The sequence below is a fragment of the Capsella rubella genome, unplaced genomic scaffold, assembly GCF_000375325.1.
Source record: "Capsella rubella cultivar Monte Gargano unplaced genomic scaffold, Caprub1_0 scaffold_7, whole genome shotgun sequence".
NCBI lineage: Eukaryota > Viridiplantae > Streptophyta > Magnoliopsida > Brassicales > Brassicaceae > Capsella > Capsella rubella.
The window spans coordinates 2,921,734-2,946,910 of NW_006238917.1; the positions used below are offsets into that span (position 1 = coordinate 2,921,734).

At 36.7% G+C, this 25,177-nt stretch overlaps 8 protein-coding genes and 1 long non-coding RNA gene across 15 annotated transcripts; 4 read left to right on the top strand and 5 right to left on the bottom strand.

Moving 5' to 3' along the window:
* Positions 1-303: 303 nt before the first annotated feature.
* On the top strand, positions 304-2,549 carry LOC17877429. Its single transcript, XM_006284168.2, has 3 exons — positions 304-870; positions 1,485-1,565; positions 1,782-2,549. The coding sequence occupies exons 1-3, from the start codon at positions 495-497 to the stop codon at positions 2,201-2,203; spliced, it is 879 nt and encodes a 292-aa protein (XP_006284230.1). The 5' UTR covers positions 304-494; the 3' UTR covers positions 2,204-2,549.
* A 216-nt stretch (positions 2,550-2,765) lies between these two features.
* Positions 2,766-8,303, bottom strand: LOC17877424 (transcription factor MYB3R-1). Of its 5 annotated transcripts, none has more exons than XM_023778847.1 (12): positions 7,972-8,303; positions 7,373-7,533; positions 7,181-7,235; positions 6,914-6,971; positions 6,734-6,828; positions 6,526-6,629; positions 6,289-6,417; positions 4,377-6,135; positions 3,817-4,064; positions 3,587-3,701; positions 3,234-3,452; positions 2,766-3,080 (listed from the first exon to the last, which is right to left on the bottom strand). In XM_023778847.1, exons 2-12 carry the CDS (start codon positions 7,441-7,443, stop codon positions 2,961-2,963), a joined length of 2,973 nt encoding a protein of 990 aa, XP_023634615.1. In that variant the 5' UTR covers positions 7,444-7,533; positions 7,972-8,303; the 3' UTR covers positions 2,766-2,960. The 5 variants fall into 5 exon arrangements, with proteins under 5 accessions (XP_023634615.1, XP_006283062.1, XP_023634617.1 ...); XM_006283000.2 differs by having other exon boundaries at positions 7,921-8,303; XM_023778849.1 differs by lacking the exon at positions 7,972-8,303 and adding an exon at positions 7,822-7,841.
* A 399-nt stretch (positions 8,304-8,702) lies between these two features.
* LOC17879647 (la protein 1) lies at positions 8,703-11,442 on the bottom strand. Its single transcript, XM_006283702.2, has 10 exons — positions 11,290-11,442; positions 11,119-11,197; positions 10,872-11,021; positions 10,397-10,539; positions 10,126-10,274; positions 9,896-10,018; positions 9,512-9,806; positions 9,236-9,383; positions 9,068-9,140; positions 8,703-8,969 (listed from the first exon to the last, which is right to left on the bottom strand). Exons 1-10 carry the CDS (start codon positions 11,338-11,340, stop codon positions 8,879-8,881), a joined length of 1,302 nt encoding a protein of 433 aa, XP_006283764.1. The 5' UTR covers positions 11,341-11,442; the 3' UTR covers positions 8,703-8,878.
* A 445-nt stretch (positions 11,443-11,887) lies between these two features.
* LOC17878634 (putative defensin-like protein 230) lies at positions 11,888-12,284 on the bottom strand. The gene is made up of 2 exons (XM_006282768.1): positions 12,218-12,284; positions 11,888-12,084 (listed from the first exon to the last, which is right to left on the bottom strand). Exons 1-2 carry the CDS (start codon positions 12,282-12,284, stop codon positions 11,888-11,890), a joined length of 264 nt encoding a protein of 87 aa, XP_006282830.1.
* A 446-nt stretch (positions 12,285-12,730) lies between these two features.
* LOC17880871 (nuclear pore complex protein GP210) lies at positions 12,731-17,480 on the top strand. 2 transcript variants are annotated; one of them, XM_023779134.1, is made up of 15 exons: positions 12,731-13,232; positions 13,563-13,765; positions 13,892-14,058; positions 14,140-14,356; positions 14,626-14,819; positions 14,979-15,041; positions 15,425-15,500; positions 15,605-15,718; positions 15,822-15,951; positions 16,039-16,113; positions 16,205-16,421; positions 16,499-16,553; positions 16,644-16,735; positions 16,815-16,875; positions 16,990-17,480. In XM_023779134.1, the coding sequence occupies exons 1-15, from the start codon at positions 13,087-13,089 to the stop codon at positions 17,247-17,249; spliced, it is 2,070 nt and encodes a 689-aa protein (XP_023634902.1). In that variant the 5' UTR covers positions 12,731-13,086; the 3' UTR covers positions 17,250-17,480. The 2 variants fall into 2 exon arrangements, with proteins under 2 accessions (XP_023634902.1, XP_023634901.1); XM_023779133.1 differs by having other exon boundaries at positions 12,732-13,232; positions 16,954-17,480.
* A 100-nt stretch (positions 17,481-17,580) lies between these two features.
* LOC111829606 lies at positions 17,581-18,975 on the bottom strand. Of its 2 annotated transcripts, none has more exons than XR_002832970.1 (5): positions 18,799-18,975; positions 18,551-18,617; positions 18,143-18,397; positions 17,954-18,033; positions 17,581-17,822 (listed from the first exon to the last, which is right to left on the bottom strand). It is a non-coding gene; the product is annotated as an uncharacterized LOC111829606 (long non-coding RNA). The 2 variants fall into 2 exon arrangements; XR_002832969.1 differs by having other exon boundaries at positions 18,489-18,617.
* A 1,019-nt stretch (positions 18,976-19,994) lies between these two features.
* LOC111829272 (putative defensin-like protein 231) lies at positions 19,995-20,509 on the bottom strand. Its single transcript, XM_023777967.1, has 2 exons — positions 20,419-20,509; positions 19,995-20,194 (listed from the first exon to the last, which is right to left on the bottom strand). Exons 1-2 carry the CDS (start codon positions 20,483-20,485, stop codon positions 19,995-19,997), a joined length of 267 nt encoding a protein of 88 aa, XP_023633735.1. The 5' UTR covers positions 20,486-20,509.
* A 788-nt stretch (positions 20,510-21,297) lies between these two features.
* LOC17878294 lies at positions 21,298-23,126 on the top strand. The gene is made up of 4 exons (XM_006284524.2): positions 21,298-21,692; positions 21,772-21,907; positions 22,282-22,351; positions 22,488-23,126. Exons 2-4 carry the CDS (start codon positions 21,774-21,776, stop codon positions 22,851-22,853), a joined length of 570 nt encoding a protein of 189 aa, XP_006284586.1. The 5' UTR covers positions 21,298-21,692; positions 21,772-21,773; the 3' UTR covers positions 22,854-23,126.
* Positions 23,127-23,496: 370 nt separating this feature from the next.
* On the top strand, positions 23,497-25,021 carry LOC17879254 (putative FBD-associated F-box protein At1g05080). Its single transcript, XM_023779843.1, has 3 exons — positions 23,497-24,396; positions 24,500-24,634; positions 24,740-25,021. Exons 1-3 carry the CDS (start codon positions 23,497-23,499, stop codon positions 25,019-25,021), a joined length of 1,317 nt encoding a protein of 438 aa, XP_023635611.1.
* Positions 25,022-25,177: the final 156 nt, after the last annotated feature.

The window sequence follows — 25,177 nt, forward strand, 5'->3', positions numbered from 1 at the left end:
CTATTACTACTCTATTGAGTTTTCATTTCTTTATCACTTTTCTAGTTTGGCTGTATTCATCCACTTGCATAAATAAGATAATGAGTATCAAAATTACGTATAAGAGTGTTATTTCAATGTCATCAGTTGAAATATTTAGGGACTCTAATCGAATAGCTAAGCATATTCTATGATTATGATATATAATTGAGCGGGAAATTGGATAACCTCGCAATTTGAAAACCTTTTGGGGTCAATCTGTAATTATACACAAGTTATCTAATCACGTAGTATGACGTCTCTCTCTTTTACACGCGCCTAATTGTTTCTGCGTCACCTTCTTTAATTCTTCTTTTCCTCATTTTCCCCAATTCGGGAGGTTCATTGATCTAGGGCTCCTCACTAAATTTGAAAAACCCTATTTTGATTTCTTCGGCTATCACTGAAAGCAGTCTGGTGAAAAGGGCCTCGCTTGATTGTGGGTTACAGGTTTTATTTGTGTGGGTTCTTCTTCAATGGCGATCATTGGAGACGCGTTGCGTCAAGCGTTTATGCCAAAGCAAGAGTACGAGAGCCTAAGGGAAGAAGATAGAGCCTGGATTAAGCTTCAGAGGCCGACATTAATGTCGATCGTGGCTTTCCTTTGCTTTGTCATCTTCACTTGCACGATCGTCAGCTTGAAAATCGTATTTCCTTCGAATGTTCTTAAGAGGCCATTTTGCAGCGATGTGAAGCTACAGCCTTTGCCTATGTATGGGAAAGCTCGTGACTCCGATCTGTTTCCCGGTGCTTTTTACTTGACGGATCAAGAAACTGTCGATTACTACTGGATGGTCGTCTTTCTTCCCTCGACCATAATCTTCCTTGTATCATCTGTTTACCTTGTGGCAGGTGAGAGTGTCAAGTCTCTTGCTTATGTTCTTCCTGAATGCTTGTTGCTAGGTTTTTAGTTCTACAAATCATTCGTTTTGATTGAAGCCACTATATGGAGACAAGTCTAGTTCTGTGTTGGTTCTGGTCTTTTTTGGACTTCCAAGGGTCAAGCCACAGAGCAAGTTGTGGGCTTTGTAAAATCCAGTTAATTCCTCTGCTAGATTTTGTTAGATTATATTTTATATGGAAGAAAATTGTTGGATCTTACATATTACCTTTATAGCTTTCTGTCTCACATGGCCTTCTTAGGTCTAATTTTCTAAGTTTTGAGGGTTATTAGCTATCAGTTGAACGATAAGAGAGATCAGCGGCCAGCGCTGTTGCCATCAGAATTTGATTGTTACATGTTGCCAAATATATGCAACTTCTGGAGTATGAGTCCCATCTTTATCTCTTTTCATTTTTTTACCTCAAAAAGTAACTCTAACAACATGGAAACGTTGTTAAATGCTTTGCTATCCTAAATAGCTAAACCTCTCTACAATTTCCTCCTTTGTTTTGTCTTTAGTTAATCTTTACAACATGTGGTATGTCTTGTTCTTATAATTTCGTTATTTGTTGCGATACTGCAGGAATTTTTGTGGCTTATTCTGCTCCTCACCGTCATCGGTTTCTGAAAGTAGTTGAAAATAATTACTGTGCGTCAAGAAGAGGTATACTCCTCTCTCCTTAAGATTTATTCGGCTTTCCATATATGTGTTTTGTACTTTCTATCCTTTTTAATGTTAGACTTTATCGTCTAAGATTTATGTATAATTCCTTTTCATCTGCTATTAATTACAATATTTCCACTTTTGCGAATCTTCAGAGTTGCTTCTCTCTCTGGAATATGTTTTTGATTTTCTTGATCTTGGCTATTAAATTCACAGGTGGGGTTCGTTGCCTGTCAATTCTGAATATTGTCTTTGCTATCATCTATGGTCTCCTTGCTGTATTTCTCGGCTCAAGCCTTCTGACACTAGGAAGCAGCTGTTCTGTCCCATTGTTTTGGTGCTACGAGATTTCTTCATGGGGTTTGGTAATCTTGTATGCTGGAACTGCTTTCTTCCTGAGAAGAAGAGCCGTATTAACTATTGACGAAGGAGAATTTGGGAACAGAAATGATCAGGGCTTGGAGATGCTTGAAGCTAATCCCTTGGAATTCACACCAGATGTTGAGAGACGGGTGAACGAGGGGTTCAAAGCATGGATGGGACCATCTTTATTATCATCTGATGAAGAAGACGAACCTGAGTTTTACAATGAAGTGCCCGATGTAACTAATACTCTTTTAAGCAGGCAAAGATCTTAACTCTTGGAAAGAAGAATTTGATACGACACTTTCGTAAACCTCCTAAGATGGTTGCGAGATTGGGCTCACCAAATTGTTGCCCCGGTGATTCTCAGGTTTTTTTCAGTTTCTGCTGATGTCGCTTATGGACGGATCATAAGAAGATTTAGATTTGGAAGACAAATTAGAGCAGTTAGGATTATTGTGGTTGTAAATATACATACAGTCGATCATCAAGATTGGGTTTAGTTCTTTCTTTTTAGCAGTCCATGGCTGGTTTTGATCGTTTACATTGTAACAATACATTTTGACGGTACAATGTCCTTAACATGCATTAATCGCATTATAAAAGGATTATTACCATAAACTCTACAAGTTCTATAGAAAAGGAATCCGTGTCTCCACAATGTCAGGCTACAAAATTTGATGTTATGCTATCAAAACCTGGTGTGTTTATTATCGGTTTTATGAATCAATATATTTTACCCGAATATTGTGAAAATTCTTGTATCATTAAATAGAATAAGAAGTAAAAAAAGACTTGGGTCATAACGAGGATGAGAACTTTTGGAATTCGAAGCAGTTTCTTGAGAACGAGTTAATTTTCCGCTATATAATCAAATATATTATATCCCATAGTTGAGAGAGCTACACATTAAAAAGTTAGAAACAAGAAAATTAGACGGAGGTAATAGAAAGACATACACATACGGGATCAAAAAAATTGAAGGCGGGAATGAATGTCCCTTCAGAGCTTTATGAACAAAACCGGCCATTTCTATCTGCAACTCTTCAAAAGGTAAGATGATGGGCTTGAGTAGCCTCCTGGTGGAGCTGAGGATACCGTTGATTTCCCTGGCGTCCCACAATCGCTGAAGTCTAATGTGCGACGTTCCACCTGCATTTCAATAGAGAATTGGTTCAGTGTAAGTCAATTTATTAACTCAAACTGTTATTCCTCTTATCTCTACCAAATTCAAGATCCAACTCAACATTAAGCTATACCAAGAAAAGAGGAAGAGAGACGATAAGGTTTTTGTAAATGCCAAACCTGGGATCGGTTTCCAAGCTGATCATGAGGATGGTGCTGATTTTCTTTCCCTTGAATGGATTTGTTTAGCTGTCTCTTCTTGAGTATTGTTTCAGGTGTGTCATTACCCAAAACTTCCAAGGCATCTGCATATGCCGTAGCTGAGTGTTCACTCAAATGCTTCATCAGTCCTATGGCATCATAACTCCTCTCCCCGGGACTCATAAAACACCCAATATCCTGAAAAGAAAACAACAAGAAATAAAGAATATACGTTAATCAACACGCACTTCAATCTAAACGAAAAGGTATAAATTATACCGTATAATATTCAGAAACTAAGTTGATTTAAAGTTACTCCATCTCATATTTACCTCAAATGTAACTTCTGGAGGCAACTTTGGACTTTGCAAGAAAGAACCAAAGAGTAAAGGAGATTTCCAAGGTGATGGTGTGTCAAGGAGTTTTCTATAAGGCGTTCCATCAAATCTGAAAAACAAGTGGAACCAACACAACTTAAGTAGAAGTATAGAACTTTCCGGCTAATATGTTGCAATAGCAAAATCAGTTATCAAAAAACATTCAGAGGAAAAGTATAACTTACATGTTAAAGTTTTCAATGTCAAAGCTGGTCTCTGTAGTGTTAGTTTTATCAATTGCTGATAAAGGACTGGAGTCCACTGTGCATGGAAGTTCTGGTGAGATTTCTTCGGTTGGAATATCAGCTAATGATCTTTTGTGCTGGTTTGAAAGATCTTTCGCACTTGTATTAACTTTGTTATCTGATCTACCTCCAGTCATACCAGGAGAACACAGTTGTATCTCAACAAAAGTTCCAGAAGTTTCTTGGTCCTGGTGCAAGAGCAAGCACGAGATTTGTAAGGTTACCTTATTGTGGATTTAGCACCAATTATACATCTATTATCATCAATATAGACAGTCAAATAACTAGATGCAATGTGTTTGAGTAAATGGGACTGATATGATCTCACAGGATAAGCTTTCAACAAACTAGATGAATGTTTTAAGCACCAAGAAGTTCACTAATAGAGTCAATAAATGTATACCAGATATTGCACCTTACAGCCATAGACCTCAGAGAATGAGATGACTGAGATTCAATAAGTAATACCAAATAATATGCAAGGACAAAGACGGACTTACATTTTTAGCTGAAGCACCACCTTCATTACATCCCTTTTGATTTTGCATAGAAGTCACTCCACCTAACTTTAAGGTTTCCTTTGGTTCCTCATCTATCGGAATCATTTCTTGATCTGACCAACCTGATGCAGAATATCTATTATCTTTGGCTTTGGAAGGGGATGCATGTCTATTTTTATTTTCAGGAGATTCTGACGGACGAGTAGACATGCAATCATCTCCTCCATCAAGCATTACATCTAAGCATGAGAGATCTTTAGCCAAGGAGGAAGTCGCAGCCCTTTTAAGCTTTTTGTCTTTTCTTCTATCAAGCACAGGTGACAGCAAGTCTCGATGTCGCTTCTTTAAGATGGAAGGTGCATTACTTAAACTTTTCGTAGCATCATTAAGCATGACATCAGGGCTCCTTTCGTGACACGGTGAATCCCATAACCTTAAAGGAGTTGTACAATTCATCGAAGAAATCATCAACTGGCGGATACCAAAGGGACTGTACTCTTGACGTAAGTCACTATTTGATGGTACAAGATCACAGCTGAAGAAAGGAATATCTGCACTTGGAAAACGTGGAGGTTCATAACAAAGAGCTCCTTTGTCCTTTTCAGCTGGCTTATCATCGATAGGAAAATAAATCCTGTTCACTCTAGAAGGAGAAGAAAAACTATTCAGTGGTACTAGCTTCAAAGAATCCTTGGGAATATATGAAAGCCCATGTTGTTCTATACCATCATTATCATTGCCATGGGAAGTTACATGTCCATCAGTGTCAATGAAACTGTCATTTGTGACAGTCTTACATTCTAACTCAGTAGCTCCAAAAAGGTGACTACCTTGTATAGGAGGATTGGAATCATTACGGAGTAAAACTGGGTCCTTCAAGTCTGAATCTGATAAAGGGACACAATTATGACCCGCCTGGACCTCAGAACTTGAAGGATGCCTGGATAAAGCTGGAAGTTTTCCAGTTTCATGAGCATGGGATTCTACAGACTGAGAACAAAGACATCCTTTGCCCTTTCGAGGGTCAATCATATTCCGACCTTGCTTAATAGAAGACGTACAGCTATCTTTCATGGTATCTGGGAAAAGAACCCTACAACACTCTTCATCTGTGATCAAAGTTTGAGCTTCTGGATCTGTGTCCGAATTTGGCAAAGAAGGTTGTTCACTTAATCTTCCTGAACTTTGAAAAGCTTGTCGATGTGCTTGATTTTTTCCATCATTGTCCATGTTATCAGTCAATAAGTCTAGATCGGGGTCCTGTTTAGCTTCATTAGACATACCCTGCAATTGATCTTCCGTAGCTGTGGTAGTTCTAACCTCATGAGAACAAGTAAGATTCTGAAATTTCTTTGAGCATTCTGCTTCACAGGATATTTCGGGCACAACAATTTTGACCTCTTCAAAGGAAGGGTAGTACGGCTCTGCATCGTTTGAGATTTGGTGCTCTGCTCTTGAATGAAATTCAGGCATGTAAAATTCCTCATTTCCAGGTTTAACTTCCTCTTGTAAATCGTTGGTTGACTGTGAAAAAACAGTTGAAGCTTGGCTGCATTCTGATTCTTCAGCATCAACCCCTGCCCTTGAATTACCTTCATCTCCGCTGCTGTACATCCACGAGGAAGATGAAGCGATAGATTTGTTCTGAAGGGCAATTAATGGCGAGCTTTGACACTGATCTAAAAGGCCAGAAGCATAGTAGGAATCCAACTTCTTCTTAACTGAGCTGTTCCAGTGATTTTTTATCGAATTATCTGACCTATGGGAAAGTAAGAACAAATAAGCAAATCACCAAAGCAGGAAGGATAGACCACAATAGTCAGCAGCAAAAAACACTATTCCATCGCATACGAGGCCACAAATTCTTTATGACTGTTGTTATACTAGGACCCATGAAAAAGACAATACTTACCTTCCTGGCAAAAGTTTCATTAGTTCTGCCCATTTATTTCCATAAATTTGATGCGCACGAATTAGAGTCAGTTCTTCTTCCTGAGTCCAAGCATTTTTATTGATCAGAGGGTTAAGATGGTTATGCCACCTACATCAGCCACAATATTGTTCATGTGCATTGAAGTACTACCCAATGTATGAAGTGTAGTATAAAAAAAACCATTTTACAGGAAACGAAGTAGAGAGTTGTGCATACCTTTCCCTACACTGTTTCCCTATGCGCCCAGGTAAATGCTGAGATATAGTAGACCATTTTTTTGCCCCATATCTTTCAACCAGAGCAATTATAGTGTTATCCTCCTTTAAAAATATGGAAAAAATGATATTTCATTGAACACATTACAAATGCTAAGGTGTGAAAGACTCAAATTGAGTAAAGCATATAAAGCAATTCACCAAATCACCTCTTTCGACCACGGTCCTTTGACAAGCTCTGGGTTCAAGACCTTTTGCCATCTATGAAGACACTGGACATCAGTCCGATCCTTAAAACATTCAGCTGAAAAGGTGAATCAAATAAAATCACACATTGCTTTCATAATACTAACTAAAGACTACATATTATAATTCCCTATTCAACTTGCCTATCTTCTTCCAGTTCTTTCCTTGAAAACGCTCAACAGCTTTGCACAAGACTTCGTCCTGATCCAGGAAAACAGAATTTATCATAGAGACAAATATTCAGTACGTGCGAAGGGTGGCTAATGTCAACGAGTTAAATGGAACTGTACAAAGCAACAATAGGGTGTGATATAACCAACTGATTACGCTCAGTCAGTGTTCCTGGAAACATTAAATAAAGCATGGAAGAATCAGACAGACAACAAAAAAGACACAGGAAAGGAACCCACCTCTTCAGGCGTCCATTGTCCTTTGGTGGATCGTCTTGCAGGGCCAGATGTCCTCCTATGAAATGTCAAAAAGAGTTTGCAACATTAATCTGAGAAAGTGTCGTTGAATGCCAAAGTTGGTGCTAAAAGCAGAACAATCTTCAATATTGAAAGGCAACAGAAGAAAAGAGAAGTGAGAAGGGAGGAGCGTACCCGTGTTTCCCTTTAAGTTCGCTTTGGAAACCCTCTGGTGGAATAATAGGTGCTTTCATCTCACGCTTCATACTTAGCAAAGAAAGCCAAAAGACACACCCCAAAGTCGATTTCTTTGATGTGTCTTACGAATCATCATAAGCCAGGCGCAATGCAACAATCTGAAACAAAGATAAAACCATAAAATCAAAAACACAGTCGGACTTCTTAACAATCAGCATTAGCTTACATATTCAATAACAACTGAGCAAAGGAGTAAACATTCCCAGAAACTAAAAGTCAAAACAACGAAGAATTCACAATAAATAAATAAAATTGAAAGAAGGCAGCTTTAGATTAAGAGAGTGGATCCAAACAAAAACAAAAACCTAAGAGAAGAAGCTGAAATGAAAGAACCTCGAACAAAAACCTCAAAAAAAGCTTCGACCTTTCTCTGAAAAAAATCGAACCTTTCAACGAAATCGCTAGAGAAGATTCAAAGAGTAGATTTAAAAAAAAAAAATGTTGGTTCAAAAATCGGGAAAGAGTCTGGGTGAAAAAAAACAAACCAAAATGTGACCACAAGAGACGGAGACAAAGGTCAAACGAGTAAGCCTCACACTTGGCAGATCCACGAAATCTAAGTATAATCCAAGTAATTAAGACGACGCTGTGAATCCAGACGAAGAAGAAGACCACAAATCGGAAATAGAGAGAGAGAGAGAGAGAGAAGAGAAGAGAAGAGGTATTCAAAACTCAAACAGGGAGAGGCGGAATTCGAAGTGAGAGAGATCAAAACAAAAAGGGAAAGTGATCTCAGCCGTTGATTTTAATCTCTGAATCTAGCTAAACTAGTCTCTCTCGTCTCTCCCGTCATAATAATAAAGTTCATTTTTTTTTTGAGATTTTGTTTCCTCTGAACAGCATTGAAATACGACTTATTAGCATATCTACCTTTTCTTTAAATTTTGGTGAGATGACATTTTTTGTTTTTTTTTTTTGAATTTTAAAGGGGCGATGATGAAATTGCCAGTAACAGCTAGCTATTCGGTAAAGTCAGCATATAACCCTAAAAACAATGTGGACAAAGTCAACCGAAAGGACCAAGAATTTCCAATTTGATTCTCAAAAATATTTAAAACGACCAACTCCAGTGTGAGTTAGTTGATACAGTGGTAACATTTGTACTATAGCATTAAGTAGACAGTGGAATACTTTTTGATGTCGTTATTATTAGTTGATTCGTCATTTGGGAAAGCTTTCCAAAAGAAACTTAAGATTTAAAACATGATGAAAGAGAAAGCACATCATAATAGAGAACCAACAAAAAAAAAAGACAGATTCTGCACAATTCAAAACAAAAGACAAAACCAACATATGACTTAACCAAAATTTGCTATTAGTTATATCATCACAAGAGTCATAAGTAGGGTTTACGGTTTTGACTCTCAGGTATACAAAAAAATTAAAGTTGCAACTAGAGAAAGATATTAAATAACACAAGAAACAAGTAGAAACCTAGCTCTCTCATGCTTCGACCTTCTGAGCTTTGTTCCAGCGACCACCCGGGGAATCTGATCCCCTCTTACGCCCGAATCTCCCTCCTCTTCTTCCTCCCCTGCATAGGCCATGACAATTATATATGATTATTGCTTCTTCGGGTCACCCCAACAAAACTCCATTTGATTATGTTTAATAACAAAAACATGAACTCACCTTCCTCCACGGCCACCCTTGTCAAACCGATCTTTGCTGCGAAGGAGCGTCCAATACTCTTTCTCAGCTTCGCCTGGCATCGCAATTAAAACAAGTAAACATTTCACTCAGGCAGAACAAGTATATACTTAGATAAAGATAAGATGGAAGTTGAAAATGTGGTTTTACCAGTCACAGGTTCTAGGACAGCAATAAAATTCTTCACGGCCAGTCCACCTTCTTTGGCTAATACTGCTGCTGCACGGGCTTTCTGGGATGCTTCAGGTTCATCAAACCTAAGGTAACCAGTCTCAGATCCCATCTTGAAATCCACAAACTTCACAGCAAAAAGAACAAAGGAATCAATATCAACAATGGGTTATTAAACAACAAAACGTTATTCTGACAAAAAAAACAACAACAAAATGTTATATGAGATACAGCTAAATAGAACTGATTTAGTACCTTGACATCACCAAATTTTCCAAAAACAGCCTTGAGATCTTCCCGTAAGACAACTTCCTTATTATCTTTATGGGTAGCTAGAGCACCTTTTTCTTCTTTCTCATCATCTTCATCATCTGCTCCCTGGGCCTGAACCTCGTCAGTGTTTTCTTTATCCGCATCAGGAGTATCTGCTGGCTTTGATTCATTTTCTCCCATTGTCTTATCGGTTTGCTCCTCAGAACCTTTTTGTTCTGTGGTACCCTCTTCATCTGAACGCTTGAGGGTGAATGATATGATTAAACCCTTGGGATAACTATCATATGATTAAATAACCACAATCAGATCAAGAGAAAATTTAGCAAGAAAAGACACGAAAAATAATAGCAACAGTCAAACCCCTACTCTGGCTCATAATCAGAATTGGTTTTGTGATCAGAACCATTCTTCTGCTTTGCAGAACCTTTTTGTGATTGGTAATTAGCAAACTTGACTTCATCCTTCTCCCTATCATCATCAAAATCATTCCTGAAAAGATTTCATCTATAAGTTATTCATCCAAAAAATCAATAGAAAGAACTGTAAAATGAGAAACAGTCAGCAAACAGGACATATTATGTTTCAAGTAGAATTACTTTGGTTTCAGCTCCAACTCCTGACCAGCAAAGACCAAATTTTGCTTCATAACATTCTGGGCATCCTCTTCTGTAGGGAACTCAACCAAGGCAACACCAGAAAATACCCTCGATTCTGCCACATGACGAGGCATCCTCACACTGTTAACCTGAAAGAGAAAAATAAATACATATATTACGCCATGGTAACATCACTTAATCTAACTGTTAATGTATTGGTAAAATTTTGAGTAATAGCGAAACACTAATAGTGTAGTCTATAATGGAATACCTTTCCATATTGACTGAAAAAGGATTCCACGTCTTCCCTCTTAACATCATAGGAGAAAGGTGACGCAGCTACTGTTCTAGCATTTAGCTGCTCAATCAAGTCTTCCAGCTTCAACAGCTGAGTACTCCTACCAACCTTTTTCCCTTTGTAAGAAAAAGAAGAAAAAAAGGTGATCACTAAACTGTAAAAGATTTCTCCCCTAACTGAGTACCATTAAATTAACAAACTTATAAACACTCCGAATACAAAAACAAATCTCAATGTAGCTAACACTTTTGCTTGTCCGATTAAAAGGATTAATGTTAAAGTACACAAGCCCTTCATCTATAATTGAGACTCTCAACTAACTATATATCTGCTAAGATTTCACTACCTCATCTGAATCAACTAAAGGAATTGTTGAACTATATCCAATAACACCATAAACAAGAAGCCAATAGAAATATAATTCCATCAATTTGTAACAAAAACTCACCATCCTCTGAAATCTTGAGAGCAGAAGAGGTTCGAAGAGTATCAGCAACAGCTTTAATGGTGTCTTCAGGAATATCATCTCCTTTGGAATCACCGAGCTTCAAATATCCTCTCATCTTACTGAATGAGCAAATCAAGGCCAAGCTAACCACTGTTTGACCAAACCAAAAAAAAAATATCACTTAGCACAATAACAATTAAAAAAAAACACACAGCAATTGAATTGTTTAAGAGTAAGAAAACTTTACAGCCATCTTCACTCTCTGTGACCGTCTTCTTGAGGAAATCATCAATGGGGAGATTGCTATCACTAAAGTAGAACTCCACCTGAACAATAATCGAATACACAACATTATTGGAAAAGAACTGGTGAAGCAATAGAGAGACTAGACAGAAGAAGAAGAAGACAAGTTTTGTACCTGGCGCAGAACCGTTTTGGCTGTCTCTTCTGCTAGACAAGGAATCGACATCTTTGCTCACCGGCGAGAGACACAGAGAGAGAGAGAGGAGGAAGAGAGAAGAAGAAAATAGAGGAAGGGTACTAGGGTTTATGGTCACATACAGTTTCCATTTTCTTCTAAGTATTATTCGAGTCAATTTGTCCTTTTTTCCTCTTTTTTTTTAAATATAATTTGATAGATTAAATTTACTTTCGTAATAACCCTATAACTTATATTCTATGTAATTTACCACCCGCTATGCTTTAGAATTTTGTAAATTGTACCCCAAATAATCCAATACTATCTAATTTACCCCCGGTATGCTTCAAATTTAGGCAAACTTTACTTCTTCTCGTAGGATGTTGATCAAAAATTTGATGGTTTGTTACCACTGTTCAAGTGTTAAAATAAAAAATTAATATATATATATATAAATCTAAGGTTACAATATGAAACATGCAGTTGAACATCTACAAATTAAGAAACTCTCGTAACTTACTTATTTTTGTAGTAGAAAATATATATATATGGACGTGGTTAATTAATTAAGGACTAAAGAATTACAATTGAAAGGAGATTATTTTGGAGTACAGTGAGATTTACATTCGCAGTAGTGTTTGTACTTGTTGTGTAACATGACAACGTTATTGCATGTGCAACTAAGAAACTTTTTTTTAGTTTGATCCGTCATGTATCTCATGCACAGCTTTTCTCCGTCATGGCTACATTTACCATCCAAGTCTCCTATCGTTGTACACAGCTTCTCTGCTTCCACTTTTATTCATTAATTTTATCAACCACACAATTAAAAATCGTTAACCCGTTATATATAGTTAAAGATCATTTAGATAACTAAATATCATTCGAGTAATATATACAAGAAACGCTAGCTAATATATACTAATACCTTTACCACCTCTTAGAACGAGAAGCATGATAGTATAAGAAACTATGAACCAAGTAACAGATCTCATGACTAAAAAAACTGATAATTAAAAAAGATTATCTCGATGGTTGCATGCAGCAAAACAATTATTGTTAATGTGTTTGCCTCTCGAAATCTCTCTTCTTTATCAACAACAAATGCATGATTAATATATTCGAGATGCAGTAAAAATAGATGCATATATCTTTTTTTAGAATATTATGCTTTGGAAGATTCAACGATTTCAACATAATTAACGAGTTTGACGGATCAACTATTTACTTTTAGAATATACATACTTTTTTAAAACATCCACTTCCCTATTAATATTTTTCACTTTTTTAGTTGGTCCAAAAATATATATATATATATATATATATATATTTCACTTTTATTTTATTTTAGTAGTAAAGATATAAAAGTAGGGGGAAAAAAAAAAAGAAGACAAAACGCAACATTACTAAAAGTACTATGTATAACCAAATCAATCCCATAAAAAAAAAAAGGAAACACGACGATGTTCATTTCTATTTCCAGAAAAAAAAATGAAATCTCATCAGCGCGTGAACAACCCTTTGGAAAATCCAGAACGATGCTAAAACGAGACCACCGATAGGCAATTGGGCATTCGGGGTTGGGTACCGGTTCAGTACTTTCGGATAATTCTGCCACGTCACCGTCGTTTCCCTCAACATTTATTTCCCTTTCCATTGATCCAATCTGCCTCGAATCATTTTAGGGAGCTTTCAGTCTCATCCATCGTCGATTTTCACTAAATCAAAAAGCTTCTTCTTCTTCTTCAGTGACTCTCTTTTGTTTGAGTTGATGTGGCAAAAAGAAGAAAACCAAAAATGGTTCGTTTCTCCTTGTGTTTATTCTTTCTCCTTCTTTTGCTATCGGCTGGAGAAATTTCATCGCAGTTGGGTTCTGGTCCACGTATCCTTGATCTTAAAACACTAATACCTCCGAAGATGAAGAATCCAGTTGGCTTTAAATGGTACATTACCCAAACCAATTTCTCTTCTTATCTTAATCATTATAAGCTCAGCTCAGATATTTGCTAAACTGTGAATAGAATGAGCTTCATCGAGGCACTCTTAGCTTTCTCTTTTCCTTAACTGGGTTCTTTTGTATGTATTAGAGAGATTCGTAGTCTATTAGACCATGATGATCAAGGAATGCTTAATTTCTGATATCGTTTTTACTGCTGAATTCTATCAGGATTCTGCGGCAATGACACATTCTGTTTTCTTACCCATTTTTTTTTGAATTCTTTGTTCAGTTTGCAAATCTGTGTAATCTAAGTGATTAGGGTTCTAATTTGCAGGTCATGGGATCATCATGATAGTCATCGCGCGTGTGTGAAATCGATTGCCTCGTATAGTGGGAGAAAGGAGACTGCATTTTATGCCACTGATATACAGACCAGGATCATGATCTGCTGCACGGTGTTCTTTGGCATCTTCTCACGGATCAAGCTTGATCTTAATGGACTTTCCATGCTTAGAGTCCGCGCTTTTGATAATGAAGGTTAGTAATTCTCAATAGTTTTTTCTTCGTTCCTTACATGACAATTGGATTTTAGTTTAGCATCGACATTCTCAGGAGTTACATATGTCTACAGCCTAATGTTTTTATATGATAATCTATCTGCAGAGAACGAGTTCCGCTCTCTGGTGGGTCTACAACTCATCTGGAAGCTGATGCCTGGTAGTGGAGGATCAACACAGCACCTTGCTCATGTTCCTTTGAAGGAATCTCCGTTGACTGACTGTGGAGGATTCTGTGCCCACTTGGATATCCAGAAAAAGCTTGAAGACGGTGTATGTATATATTTTGAGTGTGAATTACTGAGTCTAAAAGTTTCATGGCTTAGCGATCTAAGGTGACATTGTAAAATGCAGGGGGTATTTTCAGATTTGTTTGTGGTGAAGGGAACCGGAATTGGACATGAGAAGGTTTCTGTTCATCTGCTTGATGCTCCTCTTACCCATATAACCGATGAAATAGTAGTTGCCGTAGCAGAGGTCATGTCTCTTGAACTATTTTCAGCAGTCTACGTCCTTGTGGGAGCTTCTTTTGGCTACACTCTAAATGTCATCCGTGGGAATGTTCCTCAAGGTTTGTCTGCAGCTTAGTTATTCGATAATCTTGTATTTTAAAACTCTGGTTGTTTGATACTTATGTAAAAATGAAGAAAATGTGTTGGGCATCTTTTGTAAATTGTCATACTAAGCTGGCAGGACTATTCTTTTTAGGATGTTTCAGAGGTGTTCATTACTTGATTCAGATTCTTCTGTATGCTTGTAATTGTAGCTTGAATGTGACATACTATGTTATGTTGCTTATCAATCTCTTTCTTGATTTGTTCATTGTTTGTTCATTTGCAGCCGTGCATCTACCGTCATTACATCACAGATGGTCTGTGTTAAACTCCTCTGTAGCTCAAGTGGGTTCTTTGATAGATCTGACTAAAGCATTAAGCTTGTGGAAAACAACAGTTATTCTTGAGGACACCAGGGTCGCTGGCCACTTTCAAACACCATCTATCAATGTTGTCACTCCAGATACCTTCATCTTACAGGTATGGATTATGGAATACTTATTGTAGTAGCTTTATTCGTTACTTCCACATTTTTTCATCATGCTTAAGGCTCCAGTTAGATTTCCCTTCAGTTTTCTGAATTGCCCTTGTTAATATCCAGAAACTGTTCTTATTTCTGTAAATTGGTTGAATATGCAGTTGGTTTCCGCACTACGAGTCATACCAGAGTTCAACCTGGTCTTTTCCAATCCTAACACGAAGGTAAATACTACCCATTAGCAAGTGTTTCCCCATAAAAACTGGAAAAAGATAGATTGATAGGTTGATGCATACATTGGAAGCATGGATGGTTTGCAATGAGTATCTGCAATTATGAATGAACAAAACTAGGTCTGTAGTAATAATTCAATATTTTTTCACCCAAAGGTAAATTTTTCAGTGACTGGAGGGAGCTGTTTGTGGGGTTTTGTTGTAAATAGTTCTCGTGTAGCAGAAGGTATGATATTCAATATTTTTTCACCCAAAGGTAAATTTTTCAGTGACTGGAGGGAGCTGTTTGTGGGGTTTTGTTGTAAATAGTTCTCGTGTAGCAGAAGGTATGATATTCGATATTGGCTAATATCACAGGTGTTTTCTTTTATCAGGTTTCAGTTGGGGCTTATATCTGTCCTCAAAACCCGGTCATTCACACTGGAACTTTGTTAAATTTCAGCATAGTAGGTAAAATTTCAAATCAAATCTACATGATAAAGGCCTTTTAATGGGGTGAATCATCAAGAAATTAAGTTCTTTTTGTAAAATTAAGACACTTGCAATAAATTTAGGGGTGGATCATCAAGTATCTGGTAAACGGGTTACGTCAAACAGAAGTAACCTATCCGTCAATGTGGCATTGACATCTGGCCAAGCTAAAACGATCAGCCAAGGCTCAGCTCACGGTAATATTACTATCTTTTCATGCTTTTTCTTGGGCATTAGTTCTATAGGATATTCTTTATCTTGCTACTGATCTATGTCGCATCTGCACAATTTTATTTGAAGGTCATCGTTTAAAAATGCAAACAAAACTCACACTGCTACTTGGAAACACCATATTTGTTGGCTCTCCGAGAGAAACGATAACAAATGTCCACGCACCTGCAGAAGGATATGACTTTCCAGTGAAATTCAGGTCCGTGATCTCTTAGTGTTGCATTGTAAACACATATGCAACAAATTATTCACTGATGATGATAATTTACTGATATGACTGCAACAGGGAGAACAGGTTTGTAGTCTCTGAAAATGGAAACAAAGCCACTTTTAACTGCCAAGTAGACCCTTCGTTTATAGGGTATTGATGCATACTTCAATTATACTTTCTTGCAGTGAATTTATGTGTGTATATATTTATAAATGCTATTTTTCTTTGACTCTTATTTAAGATACGCAAAGCCATGGACGGATATTGATAGTGGGAGCACTTTTTGCCTTTTCTTCCCATACTCACCAAAGTATCTGGTTCACTCCATGTCTATAGCAGAATACATGAAACCCTATGTGTCTTTCTCCGTTATTGCTTCACTCAATGAAGCGCATCAAGTTTCGGGATCTGCATCTGCACTTCTCATTGGAGGGTTTTCTGTAAAAGGACCAAGCAAGGTAAGTTTCTTCGTTAAGCAATGTCTACATTTTCAGGATATGTGCTTTATGCGAGTCAGTTGGAAATATTCTTGCAGCTATATATAAACCCGGATTCAAACACAAACATCATTTTAATACTGGGGAACACTGGTAAATCTCGTATATCCACTGTTAGTTCGTTTTTTTCTTCGTTCTGTTATGAAAAATTGCAAAAAACGTACTTAATATTGCTCATTGCAGATGTTCAAATTGACTGGGACAACAAAGGTAAGTTATCGATCAGCTTGATCAAAAGAGAAGATTATGGTATCGCAGGGTATGCTATGTACAAGGTGATTTCTCACTTAAACCCTCTTCAGGATCCTTACCATACTAGTAAAACAGTTAAGTATATTCATCAACCTTTTTCAGGTGAATGTGTTAACATCAAAGCAATTCACAGAAAGAATCTGCATCACTCTCCCTGCTACTGGTGAGCTACTTCTAATTACACTGATTATAGACTAGGCTATGGAACTTCAACTTATCATGTGATAAATGTTTTGCACAAACCAAAGCAAAGAAATTGTTGTCTCCTTTGACACAGGCGAAACCTTAGTAGCTTCATCTAAAGATCGGTACTCTGATTTGTTTGAGATACTATGGGTTGTTTTGGGGTCGAGTCTTTACGTGATCATCTTAATTAAAGTGATAAAGAAACTACGTCCAAATGATCCAACAAAAGCTTCAAGAACTGCGACAAACGATGGAGCTACAGCAGCAGGAACACCATATAGAAGAGGTGGTGTGGTTACATATCATGTAGAATCTCCAAAGCTTAATTTAATGGGTATGCGTGTAAAATAGTTGATAAAACTTCTTAGAGAAGTAAGATGATGATGATGATTTTGTTGTCAGTTGGGAACTTTGGTCATTAGAGATTAGAACATCGATCTTTTTTTTTTTTTTGTAAACAACCAAACCCAAGGCAATCAATGTTTATATCATTTGTGCATTGTCGTCAAAGGACAAAGGAACAAAGGATCTGTAATTGGTCTGACTATTCGATGTAATGTGATTTTGACGAATATCAAAACCGATGTTTCCAAAAGGTAACCAGGGAAGAGTTATTATGTGGTGCTGATTTATAAGCTACTCTCTTATTCTCAAATTGTGCTATTTATTAATTAGTGAGAAATTAAAGAAAAGATTTTAGATAAGAGAGTGGAAATGTAAAGTTTGATGTTCAATACAGTGCTGCTACAGTTTCTTTCAAAGCATAAACCATAGCTCTCTCCCTCTTGATAGCTCCTTTTTGATGTTCACACTCACTCGACGATTGCAAGCTTTCTTTGGAATGTCTTTTAAAGCAGCGAAAAGGTCATCTTGCTCCCAATTGGACCAGTTGCAGCGTCATTTATGGGTTTATCACTGAACGAACTGTTCAAAGCAAACAAACAAGGACATCAAAACATAAATTCTAGTTTCAAACAGTTTTTTATGTAAGCAAAACACTGCCAACAAGTTGAAGAAAGAAGTACGCTTTATAAGAGGATATCTAGAATATTTACCCAATATAGACACGGGAAACCTCAGGAGTATTGAGAACTTTCCCAAGCGACCACATGAGAGCTCCATATACCCCCATTAGCTATACAAGATACAGAGACAGACGTGTCAATATATTAGGACATGGAAAACAATCAAAGAAGTGAAAGGAAAAGGGGAAATAAGACTCGATAATCGATTGAGGTGTCAACCTGCTGAGTGTCCACTTGGTCAGCCTTATTCAGAACTACGCGGATCTTGTCATCATGACCGCGTAAAGATGAAATTACAGGCTTGAAATCATCACTTACATCCAGCTTATGTGGGTCAAATAGGAGGAGGATGAGATCACACTTAGAGGCAAACCATGACGTGACACCAGTTATAATTCATAAGCTTGCTGTGTCCTTTTCTTTTCACCTGATAAAACTCCTGGGGGTATCAACAAATGTTGCATGCTCCACCAGCTTAAACAAAGATGAATAGATAAACAATTATCAGCAAATCGATACAAGAAAAAGCAATGAACATTCTGTAGAAGTATAAGGTTACACATACAAGGTGAGGCATCAAAGAGCATTCAAACTTTGACAAAAAGGCAGTCCCAAAAGTTGTAATACCACTAAATGTCATATCTGCTTGAACCGCTACTGTGTTCCTCGGAATGCTTCTTTCATCAGGTCCAGACTGGGAAACAAACAGGTAGAAGTAACCCTTTATGAGAGGTGGAAATGAAATAATCTACCAACCATTGTCAACCACACAATCAAAACTTCAAATATTTAGCAGAAGATGATAGATCAATGTTTGAAACGACTAATACATCATCCCACAAATGAAAGTCTTGGATAATTACAAATTAACATACCATGACAACAACAAATCTGTCAGTAGTCGGTTCTGGTCCAATATGAGCTCCTGAAATATATCAAACTGAAGTTATATGAAGCTGTTTTATGGGTAATCAGTGAGCTGTTTGCATCTCCATTTTAGACATCGAAACCAGTTAGGTCCCAGAAGGAGGGAAGAGAGGATAAGATGAATATTTGCATCTCCATTTTAGACATCTGCCGTCAGTATTCATAATAATAAATAATGCGTAAGAAAAAGGAAAAAAAAAAATCAAAATTGTCTTTTCGGACGTGTAAGAGAGTTTGTTTTGTTTAAAGAAAATTTTTCTAGTACAACACAAGAGTTAGATATAAGAAAGAAATACAATTATCCGGTTTTCAAACAAAAAAAGAAATACAATTATCCGGGATTAGTAGTGGAACAAGAACTGAATTTGTACAATTATCGTTATTGTAAAAAACAGAAAAAATATTAGTATATAGCAAATTAAAAATAGATCCTCAGAAAAGACCAGTGAGTCAAAGTATAGATTATCAGACTTAGTGAATATATATATTTTTTTAATTGCATGTTCCTCACCTGTCAATGTGTCAATTGGCTAACCTTTTCTTTTGGTTGGCTTCTTCATCGACTAATCACTGAATTAGTAATTTCCGAATTCCGATACTTTTTAACTTTTCGCAGATATTTCATTTATATATATATATATATATATGTAAATATTATACTGTTGTGTGTAGCTATAGAATTCACAGGGGTTATATATAATTAACAGTGATATTATAAAAGTTCTCCTATATATATACTATATATACTTTGATACTTTGATTAAGGTATATATGGACCACGATCGAGGAGAGTTATTAGAAACTTAGAATCGAGATAAATACTCACGATCCGACGAACCGTACCGTACATTCCCCTGTTGTATACATTTCTAGATTAATAATTATCTTCATATAAAAATGAATTAACGGAAACTAATACTTGGATCATGACAATGTGGAACAGTTGAACGTGGAAGATAGATTTATTGACTTGCAAAAAATGATTAACTGATAACTTTATTAAGTATTTTTATTTATATATATGATGAAAGACAAAAAAAAAAGAAAAAATGTGAATAACATAACTTGGATTGAGTAAATAATACTAGTAAAAAAAACGATGATGATGATATCGATGATGGTTGATGGAGTTGTACACGTAGTTTCAAGTACTTGAGCATTGATGTTTACAGTCGCAAAAGCGTTTGGTCTTGCGATACATGTAAAGGTTAGTACATGTGCAGCTAACATGTCTTTCTTTCTTATATTTATTCCTCATGAACTTCAAGCACTCCTTCTCTCCCTCAATGTCGCAATTCCCATCTATGTCTTCTATTCTATTACACAGTCCCTCAGCTTCCACTTCTGTGATTTTATATACATATATCAACCGCAAAAATAATTAATTGTTAGTTTTTTTTATTAGTTCAAGACAGTTACTACATATATATATATATTTGATATATAGTGCATGATCTTTAGAACACTACTGTTTTCCCAACATTAATGTTTTTGCGATTCATAACAATGGATGATTTTATAAATTCCTTAAAGCAAGGAAACAAAATCAAAGTATATATAGTATTTACCTTTACAAGCGCTCAGAACGAGAAAAACAAGAACATAAGAAACTATGAAACAGGTAGCAAATTTCATGATTAAAAAAGTTGTTGATAACAATCTCTTATCTCTAGTGTTAAAAAAAAAAAAAAACAATCTCTTATCTCTCTATTACTCTTAGCAGAACTTCGTTTATCTTACTGATCTCATTACAAGTATTCTCGTCATACATATAATTAAGTACAGTAAAAATAGATAAGGCTATTTTTAGAAAATGTGGGCTTTGTATGTATAATTCAACGAGTCAAGTAAACGAGTTTCACGGGATCAGTTTTTATTTATAGAAAGTTCTCCTTCGATGTCTAGCCACTTGTATCGAGAAAATAAAAAAAACATTGGCTTGCTGCAACTTAGAGATTGAAAATTAAAACTCCAAATCGGAGAAGAAAACAAAATATATATTAAACAAATTAGAAGAAAATTATACAAAAATGACCCCCAACTGAACACAAGTTAAGTTTTCTCGCTGTGTGTAACAACATACAGTATATATGACAACGTAATGCAACGTCTAAAGAAAGGTTTAAACAAGCTAAAGGTATCCTTAGAGAATTATGGAGATGGGCAAAATCAACCTTTTTCAATTGAACTAATTAATTAAACAAAACATATGTAATGCAAAAAAAAAAAAAAAGGAATATTACTGTATCTATTATGTAGAGAAAATATATAATTCGGTAGCTCAAATCGAAGCGACATCATTTAAGAATGTAAAATTGTAAATGATGATGGATGGGCTCAGAAAGGCCTATGGAACATCATTGACAATAAGCCCATCTCGCCCATTGTCATAGTTGACCAAAGATAAAAAAAAAGGAACAATTTGTTTTCATTTTTGCACATCTTCTTCTTCTTCTTCTTCTTCTTCTTCTTCGTCGTCTCGACCAGATCTCAGTTTCTTTTCGTTTTGAAAACTAATCAGCAATGACTCAAATTCTCAGAAACGTCTTTACAGTTCCGGTGGAGGGGGTACTTTTAACATATGTCTTCCACCGCTCCCTTCAGCAGCTTCCCTGCGGCGAGTTTCGTTCTACCACCACATCTAAGTCGATTTCTCCGGATCCGGTGGAAACCTCTGTCGCCACATTTAAGGTGTACTGTAGCCTCTGTAGGGTGCGTTCGCAGGTGATCGTAGCCTCTATAGGGCGCGTCGCAGGTGATCGCACCTCCTCATCATGCTACGCTGTTGAAAACCGTTAACAGAACAAAATGTGTTCTATCTAATCGCACTCCCTCTTAGACGGTTAGATATCATTTCATTTTCCTTCTTTCCCATTTTTCTCCCTCTCTCTTTCTCTCTCTCAAGATTTCACTCTCATCAGCAATGGCGGAGAAAAAACCTTGGGCTCATTTGGACGATGCCATCAACGATTTCTGGAAATCTTTTTCTGGAGCTACGGATGATACAAATCTGAGTCTCTTCTCCAAGGATTACACTGACGAACGCATTCCTGAGAGGTGCGTTCTCGATTACTCTTTTCTTTCTTTTACTTCATCATCTCTGGAAAATTTGATGCGTAGTTTCTCGGAAAATGTTTCTCCGTTGTTTGATCTGTGGTTAACGATCGGTATTTACTCCATCGTTTTATGTGTAGTTTACTTGACAATGTGATTCGCAATTTCCCGGAATATATTCCTCCGTCGTTTGAACTGTGGTTACCGATTGGTTTTTACTCCGTCGTTTTATGTGTGGTTTCTTGGAAAATCGTCCTCCGTCGCTTGAACTGTGGTTACCGATTTGTTTTTACTCCATCGTTCTATGCGTAGTCCTGGAAAATTTTGCTCTGATCTGTGGTTACCAATTGGTTTTGACTCTATATAATGATCTGTAGTTTCCTGGAAAAATTCCGTGTCAAATTGGTAGAGGCAAAGTGGACTCTCAGCGAAGATCCAGGCTGCAAGGTGATTAGATTTCATCTGATTTGACATCTTTCACTGTTCATCTTTTTGAATCACTGTTCTTCTTCTACTCGGATTTCGTGTGAATTTCTTCTTATCCTTACATCTTTCTTTCTTTTTTCATTGTTAATGACACCAGATCCCAAAAGATCTGATGGATGAGGTGTTTCAGGCTACTAAAAAAAAAATGATGAGAAAGGTAAGCAAACAGAATAAGAAGAAACTCGCAGAAGCTGAGAAGAAGGGAGAAATTGCAGAGAATGAAGAAATTGCAGAGAAGGAAGAAGTTGTCTCTACCCTCACAGAAGAAGAAATGAAGAAGAATCTGGACTCTATGTTGCAGAAAAATGAAGAGCGTGAAAAGACTAAGATGATAAAACGTGGAGAGAAAGCTGTTAAGAACAGTGGCAAGACTATGGAGAAGAAAATGGCATCTCAAGAGCTCAGCATGAAGCACCAACTCAGGGGATACGATAAACTGATTTGGAAGTCTTGGTGGGATTGAGATAATTGATGAACATGAATATGAACTCTTGGTGGGATTGAGATAATTGATGAACATGAATATGAACTCTTGGTGGGATTGATGCTCTCTGTTGATAATTGATGAACATGAACATGAACTCTTGGTGGGATTGATATGCTCCCTGTTGATAAATAATGAACCTGAAGTTTATTAGTATGATTTGTGATGATATTTGAAACAAAGAGTGTTAAAAGGATTTCTTTGGATATTTGATGTTTCTCGGATATCTGTTATTACTAGCTTTTCAATTCATGATGCTTTTGGTTAATTTTCATGATGCTTTTGGTTATTATAATTTTTTTTTTTCTTACATTACAAAATGTTCAACTTTCAATTATAATTGTCCCAAAAAAAAAAAACCCTTAAAATTTGAAACAACATCTACTAACAGCCGAACACAAAACCTTTTTCTTCTATTTAAAAATTATCAGAAAAATAAGTCAAAACTCAAAACCTCTATTTTTATATATATTTATGGAACCTAATTAGATTTTCTTGTATCTATCTAATAAGGGAAGTATATCTTTGGTTTCATATATATATATATATATATATAATGTTTTTGTTAGATAAGTCCGACCTATAGGTGTGAATCTTCTCCCTAGGGTTTTGCCTCGTGAAGATGCCAGAAGCCAAAATAGAAGAAACAGTTTGTGAAGACAGGATCAGCGCTTTACCCGAAGATTTGCTTGTGACGATACTGTTGCTTGTCCCGATTAGAGATGCAGTAGCCACCATGCTTTTGTCTAAACGTTGGCGCTTTATCTGGATGATGTTGCCTAGACTTGATTACAAAGAAAGCAGCGATAATGATAATGATCCGAGCAAGAAGAGCATTTGGTGGTTTTTTGATAAGTCAATGGAACTCCACAAAGCACCTATCTTAGAAGTCTTGCTTATCAAACTTGGTCCAGGATGTCCTAGTGATGCTGACGTCGGTAAGTGGCTTACAAAAGCTGTTGATCGCCAAGTGGGTGTTCTAAAATTCGAGCTTTGTTGGTCTACAGGTCCAACTAGATTACCCAAGAGCCTTTACACCTGCGAGACACTCAAGGAACTTACTCTCTCTCACAATATTCTTGTGGATTTCCCTTCTTTTGCTTGCCTCCCGTCCCTTTCAACTCTTGAACTTTTCTATGTGGTGTATAAAGACGAGGCTTCTCTTTTTAGATTCTTATCGAGCTGCCCTGTTCTTGACCTTTTGGACGTGAAACGAAATACCAAACATCATGACAATGTCAACAAATTTAGTGTGAAAGTACCTTCTTTACAGTTCTTCTGGTATGAAAATTGCGATTATACATCACTTCCCGATACTGCTAGGTGTTTGACTATCGATACTCCGGCACTAATAGACTTCATAATCGCTGATTATTCAAGAGACTCTTGGTCCTTCGAGAATATTCCTTGTCTTGAGAAGGCATTTTTCGATGTTAGGTCTTTCCCGGATATTGACAAGTCCAAAACATCTATTTCCGGGGTCTTGTCCCTTACGTTGTTTATGATGACCAATGAAGCTGTAGCTCTCTAACTCTTTATCTATCTTACAAGCTTGTTCGTTTCGATTACGTACAGTGTCCATCGCATCTAACTAACTAATTACGTTTCTGTTTGTTTCATTGCAGCTTGTGCGTTGTAGCACCATCAACTTCTCTCGACTTATAAAGTTAACTATATATCCGCATAATTCAGACTGGTTGGAACCACTCTTACCCTTACTTGAAAATGCTCCAAACCTTAAAGATCTTTTGGTAACTTATGTACGTGTATATATATATATACTCTCTTCTTCGATCGTCTGGCTTTTATAGACTAAAATACTAGTCAGGACTTGTTTTAAATATATAACTATCATTTCTTCTCAGGAATGTACCGTTTGGCCCCGGGATCGGATCCCACTTTCATGGAACCAACCGTGTTCTGTTCCTCGATGCATGTTGTCACATCTCGAGATATTTGAGTACAGAAAATATGGAGCCAGAGAAGAAGAGGAAGAATTCTTGACATATATCTTTGCCAACTCCAAGTGTTTAAAGACTGTGACAATCTCGGTGAAACCCAGCTCCGTTCTTGGAAAGAAAGAGTTGATCATTGAGGAGTTGAGAAATATTCCTAGGGTTTCAACATCTCAACTTTTGTTATTTTAATGGGCAAGCTTAGCTTTTATCACGGACCCCTGAATATAATGTGAAAAGCTGCTATTACTGTATCTATTAGCAAAATATATTCTTCTCTTAACCACCTTGCAAGATTAGAACGTAAAAGTAATTAATATAATTAATAAAGCTGGAGTGCTAGACAAG